General features: G+C 43.2%; 1 protein-coding gene across 2 annotated transcripts in view; it reads right to left on the bottom strand.

Moving 5' to 3' along the window:
* The window catches only part of mast3b (microtubule associated serine/threonine kinase 3b), a 55,366-nt gene that overhangs the window by 27,356 nt on the left and 10,081 nt on the right, over nucleotides 1-17,929 (bottom strand). The window contains exons 1-4 of one of the 2 annotated variants that reach the window (XM_080770971.1): nucleotides 16,621-17,043; nucleotides 12,909-12,997; nucleotides 6,517-6,589; nucleotides 2,512-2,590 (exon numbers count right to left, since the gene is read on the bottom strand). In XM_080770971.1, the coding sequence (XP_080627097.1) occupies nucleotides 2,512-2,590; nucleotides 6,517-6,589; nucleotides 12,909-12,997; nucleotides 16,621-16,712 (333 nt within the window). In that variant the 5' untranslated portion in view covers nucleotides 16,713-17,043. Of the gene's footprint in view, nucleotides 1-2,511; nucleotides 2,591-6,516; nucleotides 6,590-12,908; nucleotides 12,998-16,620; nucleotides 17,044-17,929 lie in introns of those variants that run through there. The other variant, XM_080770970.1, reaches the window with a different exon arrangement.

Raw genomic sequence — 17,929 nt, 5'->3', positions numbered from 1 at the left:
GCAACGGTTCAGTTAGACCACGGTTCGGTTCGAACCTCGGTATGGGGGCCACGGTTTCGGTTCGGTTTCGGTACAGTAAAAAAAAATACCCCCTTGTGAAGTGATCCCCAGGAACGCGCCCTACTGTACCCTCTACTGTACTGTACTGTACTAGTGTCACTGTACTGGCACACACGAAATCATCATATATACAGTTAATAATGTGCGTGTGTGTTAGGTTGTGCACAGGTGGTGAAAAACAACCACGCTGTTTTCATGCTCATACCCAGCCAGCCAGCCAGGCAGTGGCTTGCACCACTCAAAAAAGTTTATTTATAGCATTTTCTTTTCTTCTCTTTTTTTAGCATATATTATTTTATTAGGCATTTCTGCCTTTTCATTATTTTAAAGGGGGAAAAAAACCTTATATTGCTATTTTAATGTGCCTCATCATTATTTTTAAGGGGAAATAAATGCACCTATGCGCTCACACGGGGCATTAAGCACATGCAGGAAAGAGGAGAGGAGAGTGTCTCCTGGGAGGGGAGTCATTCACAGTGAATGCGTCGTGTCTCAGAAAAATAGCCTACAAAAGTTTACAATAAGTCTACATGAGGATTTAAGGATATTATGCTTATATTATTAGAAGAAGGGCTTCTATCTACAGTCATGGATTGGACATGGGAGTATTTTGTTGGTACTTTTCTGACGGAATGAATGTCCTGCTGCGGGTTGTTTTTGCTCTCACTCTCCCTCTTAATTAGCACTCAAACAGCGAGTGCAGATGCAGAATCAGATCTGAACAAACTTACAACGACCGTGCTTAGAAGCCTGTTGGCGCGAGGTTACTCCGCTGTGTGTGTCTCTGTGTATGACGATCAATAATTATTCCAAGAACGACGTTTAAAGACGAGTGCTGGATTCTCCTCATCATGCCGTCTCTCTCTCTGTGTGTGTGTGTGTGTGTGTAGGGGGTGGGCCGACAGAGTGCTACACTTCTGTGACCGAAAGAGTGCTAGACTTCTTAGTAGGACGGTGTGTGACCGATAGAGTGCTAGACTTCTAAGTAGGCCAGTGTGTGACCGAGAAATACATTCTTCGCAGCTGTAATAAATTAATTAATGCAAACCGAAATAGCGCGGTTCATTAGAGCGCATTGAACCGTGTATGTGGAACCGAACGGTTCGGTTTTCGGTTGAAAACCGTTGCACCCCTACATCGTGCGTGCATGTATATTAGTAGAACTATTTTGTAGCGGTTGTTATCAAGACATTGTAACAGCTGCAACAATCAAACTATAATTGCACAGAATGTGTCCGTTTGGTGGTGGTGGCGGTCGGTCTGTCCTCCACAGAACCGTCGGCCTACGGTGCTCGGGTGGCGCAGCGGTAAAGTGCCTGCCCACCATGCCATGGGTTCAAATTCAACGCGTTGACAGTAGTCTACGAGAACACAATTGACCCGTTGTTTGGGTCACACGCACAGAAATGTGTGTGAGGAGGCATAACCACGCACCCAGGCTAGCAGTGAGTATGTTAAACTGCCAAGTGTCTGTTGGGTTTCTTGGGCCATGTGTGGTGAAAAGAAGTGGATAAAGGAGGTTAGCTGCATCTGTGAGCTGCCTTTTCACTGCCTGAGCTGAGCATAAAGAGTGTTTTTGAGGAGCTCTTAAAAGGCCTATTGTCCTAACAGGCAGTAAAGAGGTCTATCTCATAGACTTACTCACAATAGAAGCACACACTTTCCTTTCCTGACCCTTCCCCCACCCTGTAGAAAGACACTAACCACTTTAATGCTGGCATCACTATATTTTACCACACTGGTGTACCTATTCTGGGGCTTGTAACTTGTAGATCAATTACTATCAGCCAATATTTTTTGTAGAGGGTAATGTAGTATAGAGCCAGGACCAGGAAGTATCATTATTAATGTATTTATTTAAAGTTATTTTATTCATATATTTACAGTAAGCCGACAGGAAATGGGGAGAGAAATGGGGGGGTGACACACAGCAAAGGTCGTCTGGGTCGGTCAATGACCTCTTCCATACAGGAAATAAGCCAGCTGGCTTCTTCCTTTCCCTGCACAGTATTTTTGCTCTTTGATATGTATTGTCTATTAATTATGTGCTAAATAAATAAACCTAAACAGGCTGTCAAGCTGGGTTACCAGTCTAGGTGTCCAGATGGATATGCCTGGTACTAGTGTAGTCTTTGTCTAGAACACTAGGGCAGGATGCGTAGATGGACTGCTTTTGGACACGCACGCAGTCGCGCACACGCGCACGCACGCACACCAGTGTTGTTTTTTATTTTAGTCATAGTCTCAATAGTTTATTTAGTTTCAGTCACATTCCATTCACCTGGAATGTTTTAGTGTTAGTCGACTAATTATACAGTTGATTTAGTTGACTAAAATGTATTTTGGTGGGCGTTGATGCCGTCATAATGACTGTTTTTAAACTTGCTGAAAATAACGAAAACAACACACACACACACACACACACACACACACACACACACAACGACTTACGGAGACAGTGGAACTGGGTGGGTTGGTTCCATAGCCAGACGAGGGGAGTGACGCCAGTGACCATCTTCTGCCTTCCGCTCTAAGAAGAAAACACATGCTTGTTATGTAATGCAATGCATTTCATATACCGTGTACAGTATGTGTGTGTATATATATATAGAAAACTACGTACAGTATGTAACATACTGTATGCAGAGTCCATTCATAGCTGCCTTCCACCCCCAACCCCCAACACAAGGAGTCTATTAATCTAGTCTGCTCTTTACAAAAATACATTATACATACAGTGCACTGTGGTATCACTGTCTGGAGACTCATTAAAATGTATGAAATTTGAAAGTGGAAGTGATGAAACAAACAAACAAAGAAAGAAAGAAAGAAAAAAAAGTAGATAAAATTGAAATCTCTACAAATGTAGTTTTGTTTTCTAAAGAGATGGAGACATGAGGAGACCCTTGATACTGACCAAACACTCCATATAGCAATGATGATCAAAATATAGAGCTCAGCTTTAACCTTTTTAGCCAAAAATATTACTGTGACCGACTAGTCACTGCCCAGGGCAAGGAAGGACACAACACAGGGCAGCTTTCCTAAGTAGACTGGTTTATTCCTCTCAGTTCAGGGAATAATTCACAATATTATTACTTTACACAGGAGAGCAGATGGCTCTCCACTGTCCGGACAGAGGCTCTCTCTCTCTCTCTCTCTCTCTCTCTCTGTTTGTGGAGATGACTGATTTAACCTGTTGTGCCTTGATCGAGTCCATGCACAACAGGTGCGCAGCCACACCCAGCTCTGAGTCCAGTTCTAGTTTGACTCAGGCCAGGTGTGACTGCTTAAATCAGTCATCCTCCATCTCACAATTACCTCGTACTGGTAGATAATGAAATATATTCTTAAGAATCCCTTTGGAAAGTTCACACTCACAGCAGCAGACTATTGTTATTGCACTCCAGCGCTTACATCGTTGAAAACATTTAAATCGTTTAAAAACCTTTAAATCGTGCAATAACTCACAATTCTCCCATCCAATTGGCCAGCGATTCGGAACACTTCCCAAGGCATGTGTGTGCTTTGCAATCGCCTGATTGGACAATATACAGTGACATGCCAAACTCAACTCTAATTGAACAACATTCCTATAGAAGAGATAGGCAACCACACTCGCAATTCCGCAGGATTGCATAGTTCTAGTTTAACTTACAAAGCTGCTACCTGGCAGCACGAGCCAAGTGACACAAGCGTAAGCATCAATTACAAACTCCTTCTTCTCACCTACAAATGTCGAAACGCCCTGGCTCCACAGTACCGTGCAGCCAGGCCTCCTCCATAAACCTACTCTGGCACGGAACCTGCGGTCCACAAACTTGGACCTCCTCTCTGTCCCCAATACAAACAAGCGAACCTTGGGGGACAGAGCGTTCAGTGTGGCAGCCCCCACCCTGTGGAACTCTCTCCCAATAGAGATTTGCCATGCTCAAACACTGGACTCTTTTAAGGCTGCCTTGAAAAGACATCAGGCTTATGGCATATAGTTGTTGATGTTTTGTTTGTTTGTTGGTTGTTCATTTTTGTAAAGCGTCCTTGGGTTCATGAAATGCGCTATATAAATTCAAGCTATTATTAATATTATTATTATTAAGCAACAGACATTTTATTTCTTATATTTAATTTAGCTAATGCAGAGAGAATATCTGTGTGTGTGTGTGTGTACCACAACAAAGAAAGTTACAGAAACATTGATAAATTGCATAACATTTTCTAATATATCATCGTCGGGCAGAATTCTCGTATCTATTTTTTCTTTGTAAATGAATGCCCTACTTCTTCATACTATAGTGTCACACAAAAGTAGTAAAAATAGCCGATAAGACTCAGATCTCCCCTAAAAAAAAAGAAACACTGACATTGCCCCCCACCCCCCTGAAAAGTATGATGTAGATTGTAGAAGATCATACATTGGTTACCCACACACAGCTGAGGAGAAGCTGGTGTGTTGCTATGGGAACCAAGCTGGGTGACGCTTTGAATGCTTTGGTTTAGGCAGGGGCTTTCCCCATGTCTGTCTCCCTCTCTCTGGTGAGGAGGAGACAGACAGACAGACAGACAGACAGACAGCTGATGCTGGAGGGGAGAGGATGTGAGCGTTTTCTCCCTTCCTACACACCCACCCTGTCTCTCTGTTCATCATCATTATAATCATCATCTCTCACATCTCTTGCCTCAATATTTAAAAGACACAGATGTTCCTTCCGTGCTGCAGGCCTGTCACAACTATTACATCATAATCAACTAATTTTATTTGACATAATCACAATTATTTTTCATAATCCTTTCCATGTCGAAAAATAAAGTGGAAATAAGACAACCTATAAGCTTGTTAGGTAGGCTATTACTACACTGTGGAACGGATGTTTTCCCAGATGCTGCTCATACAGAATACCAGAAAGGGTTGTGAAGCAATGGCAATGATGACCTTGTATTTACTTCCGCAGTTTGGATGCTTCTGCTTTTCTACGTGTAACATTTCACACACTACACATTATATAACACAATGTTCTGAGCAATCATTGTATGTTGCACTATTGTTTTGTCCAGTTGTTTGAATGTTGAATGTTCAGTGGCTTTTTTGTACCTCGTCCATTTACCGTCTTTTTACTCACTAGAGGTCCGGGCATCTACGCAGCAGATCCAACCAATATATCTGGGTCATATATTCCGATACCATCCAACTTCCACACGCGCTCACTCCACTGGCGCATTAGTCCTGCCTCCGGCCGAGGAGGAGAGGATTATGTGCGAGTCCGGAGGAATCAAACCGGCTGAACTAACATAGTCACATTCCAAATTCTCACTCCTGCTGCTCACTCACTCGCTACTCCTGCATGTCATGTTGTATATTCGATGCTGTATTTCTCATAGGCCTATATGAGCTGTTTGACATGCATTCTCGCACAACAAACGGCATGATTAATAAATAAAATTCAACCCATAATGTAATTTAGTTGCTTCAGTAGCTTCTTAGATCACAGGTTCCCAACCACCATGGCCGTAAAGGGACACTAAACAGGATTATTATTGCATGTCAACATTAGAGTACAACCATCAGAAGATAGTAATGTGTCACTCTGCTAAGTTTACCACCTGTCCAAAGTCATTTCTGATACAGCCATAACCATTTATAAACACCCTTGTTGATAAAAACGCCATTTGGGTCAATGGGTACATATTTGGGTTTTGGACGTATAGCTGCTTTGGGGACTCCTTATATGGTTATGGCTGAGTCATGGTGGACGTATAGCTGCTTTGGGGACTTCTTATATGGTTATGGCTGAGTCATGGTGACGTAATCACTCAGCTCCATATATGGGCATAAAAGCGGGACACACAGACACACAGACAGACATGATCTGCTAGGTCTCATAGTAAGTGCTCACTACATTCGCAATCACTGCGTTCGCAATCATACAGTTTATGGAGATGACGTCAGTCATCAGTGACTGATGTCATCAGTGTATGCTCATAAATGGGCATGCCTTTTTTTGTGCCCAAATATGGACTGATTTGTTTGCGCCTGATGCCATGACGACACACTCCATAATTGGGGCGAAGCTACATTGGGACCTTCTTAGTTTTATATGGTTATGGCTGACTCATGGTTATTACCTTGTTTGAGTTCATGCTTACTCTGCTTATTCCAAACTCGTGCTTACAATACGCTAAATGCTTAATTTCTAAATTGTAAAAAATCATTGCCCAAAAATAGGTGCTTCCGTCGAATTCTCGTCATTTGGGTCCAATGGAAGCCAATGAGAGTTAATGTTGAAATTGAAAACAGGCCGTGAGGCTGTGATGATGAGGGACAAAGTTAATGTTGAAATTGAAAACGGGCCGTGAGGCTGTGATGATGAGGGACAAAGTTAATGTTGAAATTGAAAACGGGCCGTGAGGCTGTGATGACGAGGGACAAAGCATTCACAGTGGCGTGCAGAGCGGACATACCTCCGGGCGAAGGGGAAGTTGATACAGGCGCTCGTAGACACGTTCCGAGGGCTGTCCAGGGGGCTGCCAGCAGCTGAAAGGGTCCAAAGATTTTTAGTACCATTATTCAGGGTTCAGTGTGTGTGTGTGTGTGTGTGTGTGTGTGTGTGTGTGACAAGGCTGAAATGAGGTATTGAGGTAGATAATAGAGGAAAGATCTGACCATCAGCAACACAGGGGTCAATATTTCTCAGTCCAAGGACCCTCTTCGCTGAGAAAGAGATGAAGCAGGGACCCCCCCCCCCCACTACATATTGTAAATAATAAAACTGTGATGCAGATTAAAACATTTTCATATATATCATAGATAGTTGGATTCATAATGCTAATGTGTTCACCTTTTAAACCCTCAATATTTAGTCAACTTGACCGGTTCTGTACTCGGTCTGCTCTTCCCACCCGCTCTCCGAAAATAGCCGATCTACAAGTTCAACACGCCTCGCAGCGCTGAAATAATGTTTCCTATTACCTAACCAAAGATTTGGTGGACCTCCTGTTGAAGACACCTGCTTTAACATAACTATAAACCTGTCTCTGAGCTTTAAAATAATTAACAGTGGCCCAGACACCCTAGGCTGCAATGCCATCCCGACAGCGTGCCATGGGTTCAAATCCCGATGGCCTTTGGTGCGTGTCACTCCCCATCTCTCTCCCCATTTCCTGTCAGTCTACTGTCGCGTATCAACAAAAGGCATAAAAGACCCCAGAAAAATCTTCAACAAAATATAGAATTAACGGTAATAATAATAATAATAATAATAATAAAACTTTATTTGTATAGCACCTTTCATGACATGAAATGCAGCTCAAAGTGCTTTACAGAGAAATGGAGGATAAAAGAAAAGCATGGCAACAACATTAAAAACAAGCAGTAATGCAGTGAGGACATGAATAACAAAAAATAAAAAAATAAAAGATCAATTAAAAGCAATGTTGTAGAAGTGAGTCTTGAGCTGAGCTTTAAAAATGTCTACAGAGGCTGCCTGACGAAGGTACAGTGGGAGCTTGTTCCATACCGACGGCCCGTAGAAGCAAAAAGCTGCTTCCCCGTGTTTTTTAGTTGCCATTTTTTTTGGCAAAGCGAGCAGGCCGGCAGTGGAAGACCTTAGGGGGCGGTTTGGGACATATTTAGGCAGGCAGTCATGTAGGTAGGAAGGTGCGAGACCATTGAGAGCTTTATAGACAAGTAAAAGAATTTTAAAATCAATCCTAAAAACAACCGGAAGCCAGTGCAGTGATGCCAAAACTGGAGTAATATGTTCTCTCATCTTAGTTCTAGTTAAAACTCTGGCTGCTGCATTTTGGACAAGTTGTAGTCTGTCAGTTGTTTTCTTAGGCAGTCCTGAAAAGAGTGCATTGCAGTAGTCAAGCCGAGAAAAAACAAAGGCGTGGATTAGCGTTTTTGCATCGTCCAAGGACAAATAGGCTCTGATTCGTGCAATATTTCTAAGGTGAAAAAAGGCAATCTTGGTAACATGATTAATGTGTGAATTGAAATTCAATTCAGAATCAATAATAACCCCCAGGTTCTTTACTTTACTGTTACTTTCTACAGTCAGGTTACCAAGTCTGCTTATTATTGATTCTTTCTGCTCACTAGAACCGATTATGAGAACTTCTGTCTTATCCTCGTTTAGCTTGAGAAAGTTCTCACTCATCCAACATTTGATGCTAGACAGACAGGTCAACAGCGGGTCTAAAGCACAGGGATCATCTGGAGCCACAGAAAGATAAAGTTGGGTATCATCAGCATAGAAATGAAAATTGACTCCGTGGTTGGTAATGAGTTCGCCCAATGGCAGTATGTACAAGGAGAAAAGCAGAGGGCCAAGAATCGAGCCCTGTGGAATACCAGAGCTGATGTCGTGTTTGTCTGAGTCAAACTCGGCTAGATTGACAAAGTAACTTCTGTTTGATAGGTAGGAGGAAAACCAGGACAGGGCCGTACCAGACAGGCCTATCCAGTGTTCCAGACGCTGTATTAAAATTGAATGATCAATCGTGTCAAATGCAGCCGTTAGATCTAGGAGTAGGAGAACAGATACATGTTTCTTGTCAGCAGACACCCTAAGATCATTAATTACTTTTACAAGTGCTGTTTCTGTGCTGTGACCTTTCCTAAAGCCAGATTGGAATTTGTTGTGCACATTATTGTTCTGTAGAAACACATCCAATTGATGAAAGATGCATTTTTCTAAAACCTTGCCCAGAAAGGGTAGATTTGAAATGGGTCGATAGTTACCCAAAACAGAGGGATCAAGATTGTGTTTCTTGAGTAGGGGCCTAACTACAGCAGTCTTCAGTGAGTCTGGGAAGACACCTGATTGTAGAGAGCTGTTTACAATTTTTAGGATATCTCCAATCACACTGTCCAAGACCTCTTTGAGAAAGGTGGTGGGAATTTTATCCAATGAACAGGAGGATGATGTCATCTGTGATATGGTTTTGCGGAGTTCATCTTCATCAATTGCGCAGAACGTTAATAGGCTCCCCCTGGAGAGATCTACTCTGGGACCATTAGCTGCTGTTTGAGGGTTTGCGCTAGCAGCAGCACCATTCATAATATCAGCTCTAATGTTAAAGATTTTGTTATCAAAAAAGCATGCAAACTCATTACACTTAGCTTTAGAGGCCGGGAATGACTGCTTGTAGGACTGGGGGGGGTTTAAAAGTCGTTCAATGGTAGAGAATAGGACTCTGGCATTTTTCTTGTTCTCATTAATAATGCCAGAGAAATATGCCTGCCTTGCTAGACGCAAGGCTTTGTTATAGGCGACTGTTGACTTTTTAAGAATCTCTAGGTGGATGGTGAGTTTGTTTTTTCTCCACGCTCGCTCAGCTCTACGACATTCTTGCTTCAGTGAGCGTGTATGCTCATTTATCCAGGGTGTTATTCTGGTGTTATGTTTCTTTTTTGTTTTCAAAGGAGCCACTATATCAAGAGCTGACTCTAGTTTAAGATTAAAAATTTGAACCATATCATTTACTGGGGGGGTATCGGGCAGGGGGGGCCCCAGATGACGAGAGAACTCGTCGGCTGCAGAAGAGCTAAAAAAACGCTTTTTTATGGTATATTCCGTGATGTTTTTCTCTAGATCAGAGACAGTCATATTAAAACACAGCAAATAGTGGTCTGATAGCTCAGGCCTTTCAATAGTCCTTTCCACAGTGATGTTCAGCCCTCTAGAAATCACCAGGTCCAGAGTGTGCCCATGTTTATGTGTAGGCCCAACAACATGTTGGATAAACTCAAAGGAGTGCAATAACTCTAAGAAGCCCATAGCCACAGCATCTGTAGTATCATCCAGGTGAAGATTAAGATCACCTGAGATAAGAGTTCTGTCATAGTTAGTGGAGCAGATAGATAAAAGTTCTGATATTTCTGTTAGAAATATTGCTTTACTGCATTTTGGCGGGCGATAAATGCTAATCATTGGCATAGAGGGTTGACCAAGTAGTGTAGTGGCCTGGTATTCAAAGGATGTAAAGCTGCCAAGGGTCAGAGCCTTGAATTTTAACGTGTCTGAAAAAATTATTGCCAGTCCACCTCCTTTCTTAGCCTTACGAAAAGAGTGAATGAAACTGTAGTTTGCGGGACAGGCTGGCGCTAGGAGAACAGCTCCATCCGAGCCAAGCCATGTCTCTGTTAGAAAGATTATATCTAGCTTCTCTTTACAGATTATATCATTTACAGAGGAGGACTTATTTGTTAGTGACCTGATGTTAAACAAGGCAAGGTTAAGCTTGTTGTCACATTTTTGGGGGCTGTGATGCCTGTGAGGTACAGTGACCAAACAGCATTCTCTCTCCAGACCACTCCTTGTGTTGGACACTCTATTTGAAATAACAGTAGAAATGTTGTGAACCTCAACCTGTGCAATGATTGAAACACCAGGCTTTCTAGAAGCATGGGGTCCATACATGTTTGTTGCTGCGCATAATGGACCCTGTTCATATCAGTTATCAAATGTATTTTCTAGGCAATCTGGAGCTGGGCTTGACATATGGGGCGCCGTCAGTCGGTAAACTCGTCTGTTAAGGGGGGTCGACTTTGTTCCAATGTTTATCAGGTCCACCATGCCCGGGGTGAACGAGAGGAGATGTATTGGTGAGGGAGTTAGAAATTCCTCAGTATCTTCTCCACCAGGGTACGCTGTGACTTCATGCTCTGTGATTTCTTCTCCACCAGGGGACGCTGTGACTTCAAGCTCTGATGTTTCTTCTCCACCAGGGGACGCTTCAAGCTCTGATGTGTCTTCTCCACCAGGGGACGTTTTGACTTCAAGCTCTGATGTTTCAAGCTCTGATGTTTCTTCTCCACCAGGATACACTGTGACTTCAAGCTCTGATGTTTCTTCTCCACCAGGGGACGCTGTGACTTCAAGCTCTGATGTTTCTTCTCCACCAGGGGAAGCTGTGACTTCAAGCTCTGATGTTTCTTCTCCACCAGGGGGCGCTGTGACTTCACGCTCTGCGAGTTTTACTCCTCCAGGGGGCGCTGTGACTTCACGCTCTGTGGGTTTTTCTCCTCCAAGGGGCGCTGTGACTTCAAGCTCTGATGTTTCTTCTCCACCAGGGGACGCTGTGACTTCATGCTCTGTGAGTTTTACTCCTCCAGGGGGCGCTGTGACTTCACGCCCTGTGAGTTTTACTCTTCCAGGGGGCGCTGTGATTTCACGCTCTGTGAGTTTTTCACCTCCAGGGGGTGTTGTGACTCCACGCTCTGTGCGTTTTCCTCCTCCAGGGGGCGCTCTACGCTCTGTGCGTTTTCCTCCACCAGGGGGCGCTCTAGGCTCTGATGTTTCTTCTCCACCAGGGGACGCTGTGACTTCACGCTCTGTGAGTTTTACTCCTCCAGGGGGCGCTGTGACTTCACGCCCTGTGAGTTTTACTCTTCCAGTACTACATTACTTCTCTAATGCTATTCATAGTTACAATAAAAGCCTGCAGTTTCATTGTTGTGTGTTGCGATGCGACACATTGTTAGCTTGTAGATTGACTACTTTTGCTATTACTTGTAACTTGATTTACAGGTCTAAAACAAAATTCCACCCCCTGTTGTTTTTCCCTTTCTATTTTTTTTTTGAAACAAATGGAACCCTGCCATTACCGTACTATTATCATGATGGCAATAATGAACTCGTAAAAATAGAGGAGGCACGTGAACATATTCCAATAAGGATGAGGTGATGTCTGTGTAGAGCCCTCTGCTGCTTATTGAGAAACCCCCTCCAGATTAACAGACACCTCGCCACACTGTCATGTATTAATCTTAGACTTAAGTTCTTCAATCACAACAACGCAAGGCACCGATACTCAGGGAGATGCTGTCTGTGTGTGTCTGTGTGTACGTGCGTGTGTGTGCACGCAGAAGACAACGGTTCCTTTACATGCTCAGTAGTACTAAATAATTACATGGCCACAAGTGCAAATTAAATCTTGATTGTGTCGCGTAATCAGTTCATCCTTGAGCGTGATTGAGCTCCGAAGAGAGAGTATGAGTCTAAACGTCTTTGGTATGAGTGCTTCTCTAATGCTATTCATAGACTGCAGCTGTTGGGACAACATGAAGTCATAATATACATGTGTATTACACACACACACACACACACATACTGTACACATGGCTGGATTACAACCAAAACATAGATCGTAGCCGTCAGGCACAAATATTTAGTTGTATACATCCATATTTCTTCGTTTTTTATATGAATGAATTCCTATTTTATAATGACAGTGTCGCACAAAGGTAGTGAAAACAGCCCATCTACTAGCTCACAGTGTGTTGTGGTGCGATGCATTGTGATCTTTAATTCATACTCCATCGCACGATGGTGTTGGCAAGTGACACCATCATACAATGAAATATAACTGTACAAGTATAATAAATATATAAAGTATGTACATGAATTATAACACTGTTGCTATAGCAGTTCTAATTGTTTTGTTACTTAGGCTGTTTTTTGTTTTTTTTGTTCAAATGTAATTTAGATGATATTTAGACGGACAGATGGTTCATTGCTTACCTGGTATCCTATACTTTCAATGTACAGATTATTTGCATTATTATGATTTAGTTTTTATAGTATATTGCCTAAACAATATAGACTGAAGCTAGGTTCTTGGTCCACCGGTCACCCTGGTTTGTCTCTCTGCATTAGATGTATGCATTTACTTTGCTCATTGTAAGTTGCTTTGGATAAATGCCTGTGAGAGGGAGGGTGACTGATTTAAGCAGTCACACCTGGCCTGAGTCAAACTAGAACTGGACTCAGGCCAGGTGCGACTGCTTAAATCAGTCACCCTCCCTCTCACAATGCCTAAATTGTCATTGTACGGGTAACTGTACGTACCAGTATGGACGGAGTGGGGCGACAGTGGCCGGGACAGAGATGGCGACGGCGACACCACGCCAAGACACTTCCTGTTGCTGCTCCGACAGCTAGGACACAAAACAGAAGAGAGGTCAACATGATGCCAGCCTCTTAATCACATACGACAACAACGTACAACATCGACAGTTTTATCGTTACATCTCATATGCAAATTGCAAGTCGTGAAGACTCTTAGGTTTCGGTTCATCAACACTGTAAAAGTCTGATTCGCGACATTCGTCTTTTTCTCCTTCGCTGGTGACTCGAGTTTTACATTGGACAACAATGGTGTGCCCCCCCCCCGCCCAGATCAATCAGAAGCCACGAGTATTCAAATAATACAATTTTGTAACCCATTTTTCCACCCAGTGTCAATGTAATCCTGGGCGCTACACTCCCTCTGCCAACCTGGGGGGAGCAACCTCATGCTTCCTTCAGTGCATGAGGAGTCCAAGCTGCTGGCCAGGGGGAGGTTGATTAGAGAACAGGATTACTGCATGTTTTTTTGTGAGGGTAACGCAGGGAGAACAGGCAAACAAACCCCCCATACACAGAAAGGCCGTTTTGCCCACCCCACCTATAGGGCATCTATGGGGCTATGGGCACTGATGACACGGAGGAAAGAACACACCCCCAGCACCCACAGCCAGTCTTCAAATAATCACGAATCGTTGATATTGATTTGAAGTCCTATCCCCAGCCCTACTGCCGAGTCAGGCCATTCTGAACGACGGGTTAATTGGCTGATGGCTACTGGCTCCAAATGATCGGTTTGCCTGAGTCTAGGGATGCAACAGAGTTAACCAAACAAATCAATTGAACTGACTATGAAGAACATTTGATTTTCAAACCATTTGATTTCACAATAGGGAGGGGCTGTGCTGCGGGCAGAGGCCATGGCTAGTTGGAGGGGTCATTGGCATGGTAAAGTTTGGAAACCCCTGATATAGCAGATACTCTCCGGTATCTGCTAAGATCTCTGCCGGACAGAAGGGGTGATGGAAGGAAACCTACAATCCCACCTGGAAGTGGAAGGCGGTGTGCTGAAAGGTTGAGCCTTTGTATCAACAGAGCCAGGTCTAGCTCTAGTGTTAACGCCATAATCCTCAATATAATTCCTGAGGGGACAGGACGCACTCCGCTCAATAATGCATGCCTCAGCACCTTTTTTTAGAGTGACACCACCAGGGTTAATGGCACACATGGTACAGACCGCATTTCACCTCAGTCAAGAATCTTCTGCATTATTAAGAACCCTGCTACAGTAGGTACAGTATACACTATCAGCAGCATACTTATATATAGAAGACACACACACACACACACACACACACCCCTAATATTTCTGCCTGCCTACTCACCAGAAGCTGCTCCACACGCCACACAGGGTCCTCCGTGACCTTCACATGACTCCCACTGTCAACTACACTCGGTGGTTTAATGTCAACCTTTTCAGGCAGCGGCCGCCCTAATCATATTTGAACTGGCGGACCACCCAAAATAATCATATTTGAACTGGGGGGAGGGGACCACACAAAATAATCATGTTTGAACTGGGGAGGGGACCACCCAAAATAATCATATAAGCACTTGGAATTGTAAGAGTTGAGGCATTAAGAGTTTGACTTGGTCCACCGAGTCCTGATCTAACAAGCTCACAACGCATTGTGTGAGCTTGTTGCCTTGTTGCCTCTTTGACAATGTGGACAATGTTTGACCAGTATTTATAGTAGGTCTATATTGTGACAATGAAAAACACCGCTCATCACCTTCAAGGCCCTCAACAACCTGAACCTATATCTGCGGTTCTCAAGGTGGAGTCCAAGCCTGAGGAAGGTCGCAAGACCGAAACGTTGCTCAATAAAATGCTCTGAACCAGCAAGTGGCAGTGTGCGGATGTCCCTCCTTTCACATGATTATACTCTCCGTCATCGTCGCACCTGCTCCAAATTGCCTGCCAGGTGTGCGCAAGTCTTCTCTCTACAAGGAGTCCGAGCACTGCCAGGGGGTTCTTGAGGGGGGTTTCAACTTTCAGCATATTGATTCCATCCATTTAGGAGGAGGATGCTGCCCCAGAGGCCTGGGCCTAATGTGTACTGTAATACAGTGCTTCTCAACCAGTGGGCCGTGAGAGGACATCGCAAGTGGGGCCCCAAATGATTGATCATTAAAATAAACATGCATAATTGCATACGGCCAATTCTACTACAGAGGCACTGCAAAACAAACTTTTTGTTGTGGTTGGACCAGAGTTGTGTAATAATATAATATCACAGTTATTACACATGTTATTAGGCGATAACAATACGAATATTTTCATCATAAAAGTGCAAAAAGTGACAGAGTGGACGTTTCGATCCTCAGACCATCAACACTGAGGTCCGAAACGTCCACTCTGTCACTTTTCGCACCTTTGTAATCAAAATAATCTATATTTTTGCACCCAAAGAGCGTCTCTCTGTTGTTTATGGACTTTAATGCTGTTAATAAGCCTTGAGTTTAAGTGCAAACTCTTCTATTTTACTTATAGCCTACCGGTAACTTAAAGTTATAAGCAATAAAATAGAAAAGTTATATAAAATAATAGAAAAGCTTATAATTTATAAGCAATATGACATTTAAGTAGTCTCTATACGTCATGCACGAAGCCCATGAAACAGTAAGACGACTAGATCTAGAATAGACGTTCTTTGCTATTTTACTTGTCTAGCGTGTTAAAATTGTTTGAATGTAGGCCTACTTATTATGGATTATATGTCCCCCCCCCCCCCCCCAACCCCTAAACACTGGCAATAAATAAGCTCTCAAAGCTTTTTTTGCTTTATCCTTTTGACAGATATGTACAAATATGTCCATAATGCAAGTTGTGTCTAAAATGTCAATGCCCTCGCATACAGGAGATGCATTGATAGTCAAGCTAATGAGCCGTACCAAATTATGCAACCCAACGTGTTTGTTTATTAGCCTGAAGATCAAACCCGAAGATGAATCATGAAGAAATAATTATAGCCTGGAGATGTGAAGATTGTTAGAGCGTGATGATGGCATGAGATCACATCACATGAACACAGCCAGGACTGGACGGACCTTAAGGCAATGATGTTACAGAATGCTAGTTTACAGATTATTATTATTATTATTAACACTGAATGTGTGGAATAGGAATACACGAACATAGCAACCATCTGCAGCAATTCCAGCAAACAAGTTAACAAAAGGATCGCCTTGGAACAAATAAACAGAAAATAAACAAGACAAGGTTTGTATAGTAGTAGGCTATGTGTTTGTAAACACGTGGCAGACAGTGAATGATGAATGGGGGTCATTCACATTTACGACAATGAAAAACGTAACTTTAGGTAGGCTATTTGTAAATGATAAATAATCGAGGAAAAAACATCCACATAGCCGACTCGAACCGAACGGTTATACATTTTAACAACTTGTCTTGAACCTTAGCATCCCAAGTATAGCCTCGATCGTTCCAAATCTTTTCTGTAGCCATGAGCACGCAACGCGTCGTGAGCTTACTCAAGTGGGGGTTTATTTATTTGTCACTTACAAGTTAGAACCAGCGAAACGTTGATCGGAGAAATTTAGTAGCCCAAATTCTCAAAGAACAACAACATATGCCGTGTATAGTTGCCGTTCACGGATTTGAGCCAACCGTATTTAAAATGTAACGTAATACCTTTTGGATCTCTTGAGCAATGCTCCTGGAACAAAACGACTCTTGTGTTGGTTCGGTTGTCCGCCGGCGGACCACTGGCTTGGGTCAGACATGATGGTAGATTGGTGGTGGACTGGTGGTTCTACTACTGCCCTTCAGTTTACATTTATAATCACACAATCCCAGGCTGGCAGGCAAAACCCCCGAAACTCCACAAACATTAGTAGATCGACCCCCATGGTTTCTCATCAAACAGTTAAGTCCCTTTGTGATGCATATGCATGCAGCAAACTGCAGCTGCAGCTGTGTGTGTGTGCGTGTGTGTGTTCGTTCTCTCTCAAGATAATCCCATCTCGTTCAAATGTGATTGCATAATTGATCATGGACCACCACATCTATCTTCCAGCATGAAGACCCGGTAATCGGCGATTAAAAAAAACCTCATCGGTTGTGTGTAACTAGTCCATTTAGCCGATTGTCTGTATTTGTGTGCGTCGTCGGCGAGTGTAAACACAAGCACACTTTGTTTGAATGCGGATGGATGGACGCTGCTCGTTGTGACGCTGTGGATCGCACCACACAGCTTTCTGAGAGGGGGGTGTTCCGTTTTAGCTACTGCAGAATGGGACATTCCACTTGCTTGCCACAAGCAAAACATAGCAACAATTTGAATTAACAAAACATTAGAAATTATAGCAAAAGAAAACAACAAAAATACTACCGTTGTTTGGTGCCGGGGCTTGTGTTTGATTGATTGCATTGATTGAATAGGACTTTATTAGCAGTTTGCAAAACAAAAAACATGGGGACCTTCTGATTGCAAGAGTGTGGCTGCAGGAAGTGTGCTGTACGTGTGGTATAATGATTGGGGGAGGTCGAAATAAGGTCATTTGTGATTTGTGTGTAACAGAACAGTGTATTTACTAGGGCATTTTTCCTTGGGTTTAATACTGACATATAATCAATGTAGTACGTAGCCTAGCCCAGAAGAAAATATGTATACTATACACGAATAGTGGGTATAGTATTCAGAATAAAGTGAGAACGCATTAGCATCTGAACAGACTCATGTGAAATGAAGACTTGGAATTGGGTGGTTTAAGTAATATGTTTAGTGAGGTCAGCCTTGACCTTGATAGTTCTTGTCATGATGCTCTGAGTGGGACTGGGAGAAGGGAGACTAACCGCTAACCACTAGCCTAAACAACCCCCCCCCCCCCCCCCCCCCCCGCCCAAGGGAGATATTAGGATTTTTGTCATCAGCCAGAGCCAGTTTGTATGAAGCTTTCTCTACTGCATGCTGGTTCTCACGACCATCATGGGCCCGTAT

The sequence above is a fragment of the Protomyctophum bolini genome, assembly GCF_963924005.1.
Source record: "Protomyctophum bolini genome assembly, chromosome: 8".
NCBI lineage: Eukaryota > Metazoa > Chordata > Actinopteri > Myctophiformes > Myctophidae > Protomyctophum > Protomyctophum bolini.
The sequence above is the reverse complement of the archived record's forward strand: the minus strand, read 5'-3'. Positions and strand labels throughout refer to the sequence as shown.